Here is a 14,653-nt window from a genome sequence, read left to right on the forward strand (position 1 = left end):
TAATAATAACAATAATAATGTAATCTCTATTTTAAAATGTTTATGAAAATCAAGTTTCCTTGCTCTTTAGAAGAATCCACTTAACTTCCTTTCGTGTTTCTGCTACTATTCTCTAGGGAATTAATGTATAAATGAGAACTTATTTGCTATCTGCTAACTTTCAACTTAGTCAAAAGGAAAAAAATTCTAAACTTAAAAAAAATGTAGAGTGTTATGTTTACTCCTCTAGCCAAGCTTAACTCTGAAAATAGCACTTCCCAGCTAAAAACTGAAGATTTAGGTTTATCAATTTGTGACTATTCTATAGCTTCAGTGCTCTAATTCATCAGAGAATAAGGGAATGTCAGGTTCAGGACAACCTCATTCTCTATTTAGACCATGTTAAGGAAAAAGGTAGTCAAGAAGAAAGCAGAGAGTGAGGTCTGCACACATTTGTGCAAATGTCTGGGACTAAGTTGGAAAGTAGGGCTGGGATGTAGCTCAGTGGCAAAGTGCTTGCCTAGCAAGTGCAACGTCCTGGGTTCGATCCCCAGTACCAAAAAAGAAAAGACAAAAAAAAATACAGCTAAGTTGGAAAGTATATTATTTTTTTTTGCCTGCTCCTGGCAAAGTTAATAGTGTTAATTTGCAAGGTCCATTTAGAAAATGTTGGTGATTAATGCCTGCTCCTTTACATAATACTGTATGGTGTAAATAAAGCGGTAGCCTTTTACTTTGCAGCAGGGGAGCTCAACTGAGATGATCAAAGCTGGACAAAGTGGACTACAGAACACGTAAAATGGGTCACATTGAATTTTTATGAGTGAGGTCTACTCTGGTAGTTTTATGTGGTAATGGAGAACTGCAATATGCAGTCTGTTTACTGTGCAAATTTGCCTTCCAGATTTCTCAATAAACATATTTTCTACACTGAGAGTGAATCCAATTCAGTCTCAGGCTGATTTAGAAATGTTATTAAAGAAACTAAGGATGAGCATCTTCTTAATTCTTACATTAAAATGTAAATAGGGCAATTATAAAATAATAAACTCTTCCCAAAATAAAAAAAATGCTCAGTTTCAGAGCTCAGTTATGCACATTATAGCACCATTACTAAACACCAAGAACTTGCAGATGTCATATTTGTGAATCTGCCATCCAGACTATGGCTTTACTACCTAGATTCTAAGCATGACTCAGAAACTTAACTTCTTTCTTTATTACCAGTGGACTTATTGAGAAGTGACAAGAAAGCTAGTGGTCATAGGCTTATGTGTGCTCATTTTTCCTTATCTCTGTCATTATATACCAACAAAATGGCTGACACTGATTGGAATCCAAGCCAACGGCAAATCTACTCCTCAGAAATTCTAGCTTACAGAAAGAAAATTCTCATCCCTACTCTCATGGGGCAGGGACATAAAATTTAGGACAATTAAGTTATTCTTTCTGGCCTTAACTGTTCCATCTGTGACACATAGATATGTATACCCCATTCTGGTAACATTGAGAGGCAATGGTCCTCTCATTTTAGAACATCATGTCCATTTTAGAAGTTCATTATCCAGTAGCAAATGTGGAGCATATTTCGGAAGGGTATCTCCATAGGACAAACCATAGATATTGTCATCCATACTGTCTGCTAAGAAAAGTTGCTATTGGACTTTGAAGAGCAGCATAGATAGCATTTATCTTATAAGAATAATTCCATACATACCCAGAACATGAGTGAAATTATTCAAGACACATCTAATAAGAAGCGCTGCAGATTTTGAAGCAAGATACACAGATTAATGATCTACTCTGTCATTTTTAACTACAAAAATGTATGAAATAGCAAAAAAAAAAAAGAAAAAAGAAATGACCTAAATGTCTATCTATTGATTCTAGGTAAATAATCTATGGGGAACCTAAATATTTGACTAATATATTAGTTAACTATTGCTTTCCAATCAACTTATCATATACTCAAAGCAGTACTAATTTTAGTCAGACATAGGTCTCAGTGGGCTAAAATCTAAATGTTGGCAGGATTGATTTCCCTCTGGAGAATCTAAGGGAAAACTGATTTCTTGGTATTTCTGTCTTCTAGAAGCTGCCTATATTCCCTTTACTTCTAAATCCAAAATGGCCAGTAAAATCTTACACTGACAGCTTCTTCTGCCTTTCTTTTCTTTGGAGGATAATTTTAATTACATTGTCCCCGTAGTAACAGTAAAATATTTTTATTTTAGGGTCAGGATTAGCACTCTTGATTCTACCTGCCACCTTTTACAATGTAAGATAACTTTAACAGTTTCCAGAATTTAAGATACGAGTGTTCTTATCTACTATATTAATTTGGGGGGAAAAAAGTAAGGAATCCCTCTATGCTCTGAAAGAGTAAATTCTCCAATGCATATTGTTAGGCAAAAATACAAAGCAAAGTAATATTTTACCTTTCATGCAAAAAGGGGAAAAATAAGAATATACATTCACATTCAGTTACATTTCCATAAACAAACTCTGAAATATATGCAAAATAGTAAACTGTTATAAATAATTAGGGAAAGAAGGAATGAATAGAGCATGGTTTTTCAATGTCTATTGGTCACTGAGTATTAAAATCAGGAAATGTTAAGTATTCAAAATGTATATAGAAAAATACTTGTTTATGGCAGGGATTTTCTTTTTATGCATATTTGCAAAACAGTGTGTCATCTTTAAAAAAATCTTCAGATTCTGATAGGGATTCAGCTGGGCCTATGGTTTGAAGAGAATTGATACCTTAACAATATTGCTATTTTGAATAAACCATATTTTTCTTTGTTCAGATAGCATTATATTACTGAATATGGAATTTTATCAGACACCAAAAATTCACTGGAATTTTATAAAACTGAAATGGCAGTAAATATAAATTTATAAACCAAAGTAAATATTTCTTGTCCCCCAAATTACTATAATTCTTTTTTTTTTTTGAGACAGTGTCTCACTATGTAGCCCAGGCTGACAATTCATTCAAAATTCTCTGCCTCAGCCTCTCAAGTACAGGCATTACAGGTGTGGAATACCACAATAGGCACTGTAAATATTGTATTTACTAAGCAGAACTATCAAAATGTTATTTAGTGGTATATATAAAGAGAGATACATACTAATTTTGTACCTCAAAATACACATTAATCTGTAACATCATGTACTTTATAAAATGGCTTGTGAGGTCGAATGGATCAAGAAATAATGCATATGATGTGCAGTGTTCAGATTTTGATTTGTATTGGTAGTTGGCTTTATCTGATCATTGGCTATTACAAAATTTCTTATTATTTTATTTATATGTTTTAAAATCTACTTTCAAAAGAGGGACTTTTACCACCTCCATGGTATCTTTTTTCAGCAGGTTGGTTCTGCTGACTAGATAAAATAATTTATGAAGCTTTCCTGCACCTCTTTGATCTGTGAAAATATAACTCACATTGTAAATTGTTCTCTGAGGTATTTAACAAGATTTAACACACACATGAAATGTGACACTTTACATAAAAATAATAACAATAGTTTCCTTTACCATTCATTGCAATTTTTTCTACCTTCTGCTATTCAAGTATTTTTGCCAAACAAAGATAATTAGAGAAAATATGTGTAAACAGTACAAGGGAGACTGAATATATAGAACCATTCTTAATTTCTGATGCCAATCATTTCCTCTATTTTTGAGTTTTAAGAATAAATCCCAATTGCTTGTAAATCTGGCATGTGGAAATGAATGGTTCGCCAACAGGAATTGGTAAGGAGATTCCTGAGAAAATACAATTATGAAGAGATATGCATGTTCACACCAATCAGACTTTCAGCTTTACAAACTTGAAAAGGTGATACTCACATCAGAGTTAAAGCGGAGCTGACAGACATTACAAGAAATAACTTGTTTCTTCTTTGGGGGAATAGACACTCCAAATGTGTGGTTAATAACTGCTTTTTGCACAGGATCCATCTGAAGAGCAAATAATAAAAAAGTCAACCTATATCTTTAAAGGACAAACAATACTGTGAGCAAATAACAGTTGCTGTATTATTCCTGAATGTTTTGACTTTTACTTCTCAAATAAGGATAAAAAGAATCTCACTTGAATATTCTTGTCTCTGGGAATTAAGGACAAAAACAAATGATAAACACAAAAGCAAAAAAAATCAAAATTATAACACAAAAATGCATAAGAGAATTAACACTTCCCAGCAAATCTCATATTCACAGAAAGAACCTGATAAACCTCAAAGAATCATACGACAAGAAAACGAAAGCTATTAATATTTCCCTGTAGTAGGTGATAAAACTTATGATGACCTCAGTGACAGCTATTACAAACACATTCAACTTCTAAATTTTTGATTTGTGGCAAAGTCATAAATATCAGGCTCTTACTACAGTACAGAAAATGTGGATCTTTATTTTACAATAATTTATTAACATTCATGTACTATTGACTAAAATTCATTCTACTGGAAATGCATTTCACAACTGCACATTCAAATGGCTATAAGATATTGATTAATATGCAACTCTTGTTTAAATATTGATCAAGTAAAGTTTTGATTTATAGCCTGTGATTTCTCCCCCTTTGGCTTTCATGTGTTGAATATATTCAAAGAAATAGTGGGTGCTGAAAGTACTTATCCACAGAAAAATAAGTCACAGAGCCATTACAACACTCAGAGAAAGAAATACCTCTATCTACAGAGCATATAAAAGAGACTCAGCAATAATTCTTTTGTGTACCTCAGAACACAATCTCTAGAATTAACATCAAACAACTGGCAGTTGAAAAACAATGCAGATGATGAACAAAGAATTACTTAGATGAAACATGAATAAGGACAGATCAACTGACACCATAATCTAGGAAATCTCCTGAGGTTAGAGTTTAGGCTAGGATTAGTTTGATGATATTTGATAGAGAAGAGAAAGCAACACTATCCTTGGTCATGGCTACAAATGAACAAAACACAAAATCAGCTATTAGAATGGCCTAAATACAGTAGAAAGGAGAGGGGATTCAAGAGTTGAGTAATCAATTAGCATAACTTTTTCTATATATTTAAGAGAGATAATAGGACATTTTCCCACTTTAAAGAAGAAATATGGTGTTTTGTTAAAAGAGTTTTCTGGAGTGACAGAATTGTTCTTATATTCGAATTGAATATTAAGTGTTGAGGTTCCAAAAATCTATGTACATTAAAATTCGCAAGACTTATAAAAGTATTATAACTTGAAAACTTATGTCCAAGGGTCATTAATCTATTAATTTTGGCAGTATGCAGAATCAAACATAGGGCTTTATACATACTAGACACATGCTCTGCCATTGAGCCCCAAGCCCAGACCTTAAATTTTGTTTCGTGAGAATAAAACGAAAATATAAAAACTCTCCATGGGACAAAATAAATGTTAATTCAGGAAATATAACCTTAGTTTATTTGTATTTTATTCACAAGCACATACACATAAGCCCACCTAATGAACTGTAGTTTCTGATGATTGCTAGAAACAATACATTAGTTTAGATAGGTTTTAAAATTAAAACAGGTGGGTTTGGGGACATAGTTATGGTCATAGAGCTGTAGCCAATGATCTAAAGCAAGCCTCAGATACTGAGTTTCAGTCTCAGAAAATAACTAACTAACTAAATTTTATTGGCAAAAATAGGGAAGTCCATAATTTTACAAAGATTTTTAAAATGCAGATTTTATTGAGGCATTTTTATTCTAAGGCTCTGAGAAACATTTCCCAACTGTTGATGTTCAAAACACATGAGAAGAACATGAATATTTCCCAAATCTATGTTTTTTTGGTATATCACATTGCCTTACACATGTACCAATTATCTTTAAATCAAATTAAAACACTTTGGAAAGCATCAATAATGTTCAGATCATTATGCTTTTACTAATGTAAATCCTTGCCTATTTCTCATCTCAAAACATACTGAAAATTACTATTAAAACCTTTCATTACTTAAATGCACAGTTGGGCATGTATAATCATCTGTAACTCCACTGCTTATGTAGGTGAATGTTTGAAACCAGCCATTTATAGACTAACTTGGAGTACTTAGTGAATTCTTGACTCAACAAACAAACAAATGAACATATCAGTGGTTCCCAAACCCAAGTATGGAAACACAGACAAAAGACAGATCTAACAAAAATCTTCTTTCAAATTTTAGTAAACTTAGATGATAACTGATAGCTCCAACCACATATTAGAAGGTAATTGTTTCCTTTAAAGTTTTGAGATTGTTAGCTATGTAATTTTTAAAGTAACCCTGACACAATTTTGTTCTGTCCAAATTTCACATTTTTACCCCATCAGCCTGAAAGCGTCTCTTCCTGTTAACAAGCTTCACGTTCTCCATCCTGAACAGGGACTCATCACAGAGCACTCCAAACATGTAGGCAAGCAGATCCCAGTTGATTGGCTCCCCCAGTAACAAGTGAGGGGCTTCCTGTGATGTTTTGAGTGTATGTAGATAATCCTGGCTTTCTTCACAAAATCACTACACAAGCACAGTTCTTTTACTCCTTTCTTGTTTCCTATAATCAACTCTTCCTGCCTTCCCATCCTGTGAATGACTTGTCATTCATCAGCAAAGCCTTATCCTGGGGTTGTTTTCCACTTGTCTCTCAAGTTCTTTATAGAAATGCTGAAAAAACCTCCACTTATTTTTTATCTTCTCTAAATCTCTTTTATTTTCCTCGAAGAATTTTTATAACTATAGTTTTCATAGAGATTCAAATATTATTTGGGAAACATATTTAAGGAAAAGAAGACTTTAAGTGGTGTAACAGAAAATGTTCCATTTGCTGATTTGTCTAGTTTCTGAAAACAGACAATGTTAAGCTGATGCTTTTGAGTATTTGCCATCGGATTCATAATCATCAATATGTGAGTCATTTATTTGGCATTATCATAAAAAGGATTTCAGATTTTAAAGAGTAAAATTCTGAGTTCTGAATTTTATCTTTTAATGTTCCAACGATGCTCTAAGAGTCAAATGAAAGTAGCATGGAAAACAAAGAAAATAGTCATTATGGTGTTAATTTATAGTCAATTTTCCCATTAGTGTGATATCACTATATTACATATATCTTATTATGGTATCACTTCTCTATCGTAGTGAGATTTATGTAAATAGCTTGAGAGTGATTCTTTTACTCAATACCAATGTTCAGAATTAAGAAAATATTCCGTGTGAATAAAAACATCCTCATAAACTCTAATATGTTATAAATGCAAATAATTCAACTTAGCACAACCAAAACTCTCTATCTATCTAAAAATGATTTTGTATGTAGAATACTAACATAAATTGTAGGACCAACTGCAACAGAACAGACATGTCTTTAAAGAGTCATTTAGCATTTCACTGACACCCAATTGTTAAAAATGAGTGATTTCAACATCTTTATTAAAGTGTTTATTATGTATGTTTTAAGTGAACAAATGCTTGTTAAGTCATATAAAGTTAGCTCTTGTTAGTAACTATACACACAAAGTCACAGATTTATTGGGAAATAATAGTAAAGAAGCTTTTTAAAGAAAAAAAAAAACCCTGTCACATGTCTCTAGCTACCAGTATTTCTTACCTGGCAGAATTTATGGGTCCCAAATAAGCCTCTTCTTTTCTAAAAAAGTAAAAGTTAGAAGTAATCATTTGGAATTTTGAGGCTAGCAAGTACATTTACACGTTTTAAAGTGTTTTAAAAATCCATTTTCCTCCTCATCTCTGAGTAAAAAATTCTGAAATGCTCACTAACAAAAAATGCAACACATAGCATTGCCAGTTTTTCTAGTAAAGATCATGAGAAATGAAAAGAAGCCTATTATCTCAATAACTGGTAGGTAATTAAAATAAAATACAAGATTTTAGGGACTGTAGCTGTTATTAGGAATTGAGAAGACAATTGGAGACTATATACAAGTAAATTAACTATTATAAAATGAATTAAGGAATCTGGCCTTATCACATATATTACATACTGAAGATCACAATAAGAACAAACATCTTTTTGATTTATTTATTAATACTATAAGGATTACACACCCATGTTAATTTTTTGAAAGATCACTACTTTCACTGGGTACACAAAAAAGGAATCTGCATCTGCACATTGCAAGCATTCAAAAAAATATGCAGCTGTAAACCTAGATAGACACAAATAGAAATAGCTAGCAGCACATCACCAAGGGTAGCATCAATCTAAGAGAAGGCTATTTGATCACATGGTGACTTGACACAATACTAGATTATATTTAGAATCAACATGATTTTCTAGGTGGAACCAAAGTAGAATTACAAACTTATTCCATTATCCTAACACTTTTCAAAAGATTTGAGATTTCACTTGCATTCTTGTATGAGTTTAACTAATGTAACTAGCTACTAAGCAACAATTTGGAATAGGAATGAACTAGATAGAGATTACACAATTAACAATTCAAAATAATTCAAGAATTACATAGAACTTCTTTCTATCTTCACTGTTCTTAAAATGTAAGATGAAGAAATCTAGCCTTAAGCACTGACTTAGGGCAATGTTCTCAGGCATATTTGGCAGGCACTTACTTGCCTATATTATATTTTAGTAGATCTTCCTAGCTTTTATACTCAGCACGAGTAGAACCATGTTTCTTACTTTGAACTTTAGAATCACTCATCAAATAAATATTTCTGGAATTCTATTCCAGATGGTGCCCCACAGTCAATGGGGAAGTGAAAAACAGAAGAAAAGACATATTTTAAAAGATAGAATATGAAAACATACTGAATAAATTTTACTTCGTTGGAGTTGAGAAAGAAATCACCATTACGCAAAAGAGTAAGACATGTAAAAGCACAAAATAATCCACCAACCTCCTCTACCCCACCCCTTCTATTATCCTATTCCCGCATCTCACCTAATTTTTTATTTTTCACACTTCAGGCATACAGGATCCTCCTTTTAACAGGGACATCAGAGGGTCATCCTCTAGGAGTATTAACATTTTAATTCATTTTTCTAGTTGTGGAACAATAATGAACAAGGTAATAAGTGTCACTTAGATCCACAGAGCTTTAGGGGATAGGTAATGGAAGAAAGGATGAGTGTTCTAGAGCTTCTAAAAGGCCTACTTTTGCTTAAGCAAGAGGGTCCTGGAGAAGCGAAAGATTTTCCTTTTTTTCTTTTTATTTTTTTCTTTCATTTTTTCCCATTTCTACTATTTTTTAAAAAAATTCTGCTCTATATTATTGTGCAACTTTAGGAAAGCCATACCTGAGAAATGAGACCTGCCTGTGCTGTCATCTTTTCCCATTGTAGTTGCCCTTATTTACACACAGACAAAAAGTTCTAGAAATACTGAAGTGATTATACATTAGCAGGTGGCAGTCATCATTTGCACCTGTCTTCGATTTACTGCAGAGAATCTCTATTAAACCCTATGATTTAGGGCCTTCTGGAAGTTTGGCTAAGTATCTATTTTTAACTGTGACATTATTGAATTTCTGTAGTGCGAAAAGAATAACTTTTCTATGATTTTTCAGTATCAAGATCAAAGGAAAAAGATGTGACAATAGGTCTATTTAGAACTTTAAATATTCATGAAGTAACACATTTAAAACAATAGTGTTGCTACTGACCAGCAGTATTTCTCTAAAATTACTTTAAAAAAAAGCCCTGGTCTTTCATATTGAAATAGTCTGACCATATACTTTTATGTTATGTTTTGCTTGTTTTTCAGCTCCTTAAAAACTTAAATTGTTGACCACACTAATTCCATGAGAAACTCTGCACCATTCTGGATTTCAAATTTTAAAAAAGCACAACAAAAGCAAATCACAGGGAACATTACTCTGGTGTCACATGCTGCTCTGATACAGGTAGTTTTACATTTTGAATGAGCAAAAACTGACGGGAGCGTTTCCCACCCAGGACATGCTGACAGGGGTGTCCACGTGAAAGCCATCAATGCTGCTGAAAGGAAGACAAATGGCATGTCATCCTCGCTACAGTCTGCGGACTAAACCAAGAGTCAAAAACTTGGAAAGGTGCTTCTCCAAGAATCTCCTGCACTTAGCTGAAATCACACATTGGCCATGTCTTCCAAACATCATCAACTATGCTTCTGTTCTCCTGGGATACAATTTCCCAGTCATTCAGAACTGGAACAGAGGCTAAACTAATATAATATGCAATGCATAAAATAATATTCAAGTTGTATTATATTTAAGTTCCCGAGCCAATAAAATTACTAGTACTATGACTATTATTACTACTACCACTACTACTACTATTATTACTAATACTACTACTATTACCACTACTCCTCTTGCTCCTCCTCCTCCTCCTATTATTTCATCAAAATGTTGTAGGCTTCCAGAGGGACTGGTGGGCAGTGGGCAGCATCTGACTGAAAAAATTAAGTAGGACTCTAGAATCTTTTCTCCATCTTTTCCAAGCTCTCCTCATGGCAGACAGAATTTATTGCAGAAAACAAAAGTGGATTGGCTCAGAGGTAAAGCCTATCAAACTAGAGGTTAAACTAACATTTCATTTTGGTCTTCCGTTGTTGGTTCATTTGCTTTTAAAATAAATTTAAAAAGCTTGATCTCTTTCACTCACATGGTTTTGTGAGGCACTCTATGAAGAGCTTTGGGAATCCTCACTCAAGGTTTGTAGATTCCATTGACAAAGAAGATGACTAAAGCAAGGGAAACATATCCTTGATCTGCTGTGAAAATCTTTTTTTTTGAAAAGAAGACTGAAGTCTACATTTTCCCTTAGTGTAAACAAACATATTGAATGATAAGAGAGTGGTGGCTTGCTATAAAAATATCTACTTTATAGATTACAACAGACTTACTGGAGGTTAAGTGTTCTTATACTTTTTTTTTTAGGTTTTAAGATTTTTAGAGGTTAAGAATTTATAACTTTAAATATAAAGCTCTGCCTTGAGAATTTTTGCTCCTGTTTAACACAAAACAGTTTTATAAATGAGTGATTTTCCCATTTGGTTTTTTATAATTGCTGTATTTTGCTTTAGTAGTTACTCATTTAATCTGTTAATCATACACAGTTGAGGAGAGAGACACTTTCTTAGTGCTAAAGATAGAACCCAAAGCCATGCTCATATTTGGCAAGTATACTGCTACTGACCCATATCCTGCACACTTAAGACACTTTCCAATGTATTATTTTTAACCTTAGACACTAGAATGTTGGAATTTTGAAGGTATGACTTGTTCTTTGCCTTATGTTTATCTCCAAAGTGTTGTTAAAAAGCTAAAAGCAAATTAATAAGTTTTTTTCTATCTTCCTCTCTGTGGAGGAAACATAGCAATTTTGTTGAACAGTAAGTTTTGAAGTATTCGAGTAAAAGGAATAATTTTTTTTTAAAAATGTGTACTATTTGCTTGGTATTTTGTTAGGAAATGTTACAAGGTTAAGTCTGTGTACCTTACTGAGGCTGAATGTCTAACTCTGAGACTGGGTCCTTGTATATATCAAATATTGTCAGTACAAATATGAAATGTCCCATTTTCCTGGCTACTGCACATGCCAGGTAATTTTCCACACTGCCAGAGATCAGGAGTGATGCAGCAAAGCTGCAGTTATGTGTTGTGCAATTTAAGAAACCATATTGAAGAGCTTTCTAGAAAGTTCAGTTTAACAAATGAGATTTCAACTTGTTTCTGTCATAGGTGTGGGACTTTACCTGACCCTCCATTCATACCGGGTAGCCATTAACACACACATATACAGCAATGTTTGAGTGGTTATGTTCTTATTTAAGCTTCAGAGGAATAAACTAAAAACTGAAATTCTGTTGCATATGAATCCATATTCAAATTAAAAATCAATATAGAAAGGTCTAAGCGGTTAATAAGATTTATTAGTAAGTCTAACCAAATCAACCCTAATTGCAACTGCTGCTCTCAATTTAGGGAGAAAGCATTAAGGTAATGTGTTGAATTATGTCTCCAAAGTAAACTAAAGCTAGTGTTATTCTTTGTTGCCATTTTGAGCAAATACAAGAAATTATTATGAGATAGAGAGAAAGAGAGTCGTGGGCTTACTAAAATACAGAAAGAAAGATTATTTTTTTCCATTACAATACAAAGAAAATCCTTGAAAGGTTTTCATTTTATCCTCAGCATGTGATGTTATTGCAGTTAAAATAATTTATAGGAAAAGTATGCATGCAGAGTTAAAATATTTGTGATCCCTCTTTCAGAGATAATATAACAAAGTTCATATAATTTTGTTAGATATTTTTTGAAAATATGAGAACAATGCACTTAGTGGGAGGTGAAGAAAAAGCTATTTGAAAACTTTTAGTGAATTAAAAATTGACCTCTCTTGAAAAATTTAACGCAAAGGAAAAGAAATGAAATTGTGTTAAATTCTATTAATATTTTCATCTATAGAGATATTACTCTCCTTGAGGTACTCATACTTCATATTAGTCAATAGGATATATTAATAGTTTTTTTTGGGGGGGGGGTCTGGTCGTGGGGCCTGAACTCTGGGCCTGGGCGCTGTCCCTTAGCTTTACAGCTCAAGGCTAGCGCTCTACCACTTGAGCCACAGCGCCACTTCTGGCCTTTTTCTTTTTGCTTATGTGGTGCTGAGGAATCGAACCCAGGGCCTCAGGCATGCAAGGTAAGCGTTCTACCACTGAGCCACCTTTCCAGCCCCTATATTAATAGTTTTTAAAACTGATCAAGTCATAGACAATTGACAATGAACTACAGGATGGTCCCAACATGGTTAGAATTCACTACTCAGAGTTCTGGGAATGGGAATTACATTCACTAAAAATGTCTTAATAAATAGTTTGGGTGTTTCCTATGTTGTCTAGTACTATGTGTCTTCAGGGTGGAATAGGACGAGGACCACAGACTAAAGAACACTTTTTCAGTACATATAGAAAATACTAAATGTGATAAGATTTTCATTTAAGGATTAGTCAGAAGAATGATTATGCTCTAACACATTTGAAGAGAGATTCACTCTAAAGTTCAGGAGAACAAGAAATGTATGTGAGTTGGGTACCAGGGGCTCATGCCTATAATCCTAGCCACACAAGAGACTGAGATCTGAAGATTACAATTCAAAGCCAGCTCAGGCAGGAAAGTCCATGAGACTAGTATCTCCAATAAACTATATAAAAGTGCCAGAAGTGGCGCTGTGACTCAAGTGGTAAAGCACTAGCTTTAGGCACAGAGAGGCTCAGAAACAAAGCCCTGGCTCTGAGTTCCAGCCCTACGACTGGTAAAATAATGTATTAGAGATAGAGGACCTTTTTTTTTTCTTTTTAAAATTATAACTGAACACAGCCCCCCATCTTCCCTAAGATTAAAACTGCACAACATAAAAGTCAATGCCAAAAATAATTCATTATATTCCTAATGTACATTATGTAAAAAATGAACCATGTAATTTGAAAGTGGGTATAGGATGGGAGAAAATGGGGGAGAATGAAGAAAGGGTGACATTGACCAAGAAGGTTTATACTCATAATGTAACTTACAGAATTGTAACACCTTTGTACAACTACTTGATAAATAACAATAAAAATAAATAATAGTTCTGAGAAAAATCTTATTAAAACATTTTTATTATTGGATAAAAAAGGCATATGTGTAACCAAGACTATGGGCTAATACTTACTTAGCAGTTGTGGTTTTAAGCACAATTGGAGTTAAATCTGAATTCAAGTGCTTGTTTTCTGTAGATGGGCTAAACATTGTTATCAGGGCTTCCTAAAGGACTAGGGCTGTGAGCTTTCTTAATTTAAAAATCAATATACATCCCGTCCAGCCAAATGCATTAGGCGACAGCCTTCCAAAAATCGTCTGTCAAAGCTAAGTTTGAGCTGCTATTCAGGTATATCTGATGCTGAGGCAAAACACTTCCATGACACAAATTAAGAAGGAGTAAGATGGAAATGAACAAACAAACGGCCAGGCAAGAAGAGAAGTGCAAACCCCAGAAACCAAGGTTTGTTTGACTATATTCTTAACTTTGGGAAGCACAGTGAAATAAATCATTTTCTCACAAATGGCCCCCAACACGTTTCTTATCTTTGCACTTAGAAGAAAATGACGATTGAGAATTTGCAAAGTAAAAGCTGACAATATTCGGATTCCAAGCATGTTGGGCTCTTACTTTTCATGCCACTCACTCACTTCACAGAAATAAAATGTTAGGGCTAATCAATAATTTCAAGTTTGATTTTTTTATTTGTTTTGGTTTAAGCACTAGAATTCCTCATTCAAACAGGATTCTAACTGGAAATTCAAAACGTGAAAACACTGATAACTGAGTTGTGTTTGGAGAAGGACGATCAGAGCCCAGACCCTACGGCATGATTTTAGTTCAACTCTCTCATTGAAAAATGAGGAAAGAAGCCTGGTACAGGTGGCTCACGCCTGTGATCTTTTTTATTTTTTTTCGTTTTTCTTGTTTTTTCCAAGGCTGAGGACCGAACCCAGGGCCTTGCGCTCGCCCGGCAGGTGCCTTTCCGCTGGGCTAAACCCTCAGCCCCCTGTGATCCTTTTTATTCAGGGGGCTGAGATCTGAGGATCAAAGTTCAAAGCCAGTCTGGGCAGGAAAGTCAAGGAGACTCTTATTGCCAATTAGCCACCAAAAA

The 14,653-nt window shown here is 33.8% G+C and overlaps 1 protein-coding gene across 3 annotated transcripts in view; it reads right to left on the reverse strand.

The window, feature by feature from the left end:
- Znf385b (zinc finger protein 385B) overlaps nucleotides 1-14,653 on the reverse strand; it is a 293,697-nt gene that overhangs the window by 66,256 nt on the left and 212,788 nt on the right. For all 3 annotated transcript variants that reach the window (XM_013028415.1, XM_013028421.1, XM_013028429.1), the window contains exon 3: nucleotides 3,845-3,955. In XM_013028415.1, the coding sequence (XP_012883869.1) occupies nucleotides 3,845-3,955 (111 nt within the window). The remainder of the gene's footprint in view (nucleotides 1-3,844; nucleotides 3,956-14,653) is intronic.

Source organism: Dipodomys ordii, unplaced genomic scaffold, assembly GCF_000151885.1.
Source record: "Dipodomys ordii isolate 6190 unplaced genomic scaffold, Dord_2.0 Scaffold5, whole genome shotgun sequence".
Taxonomy (NCBI): Eukaryota; Metazoa; Chordata; class Mammalia; order Rodentia; family Heteromyidae; genus Dipodomys; species Dipodomys ordii.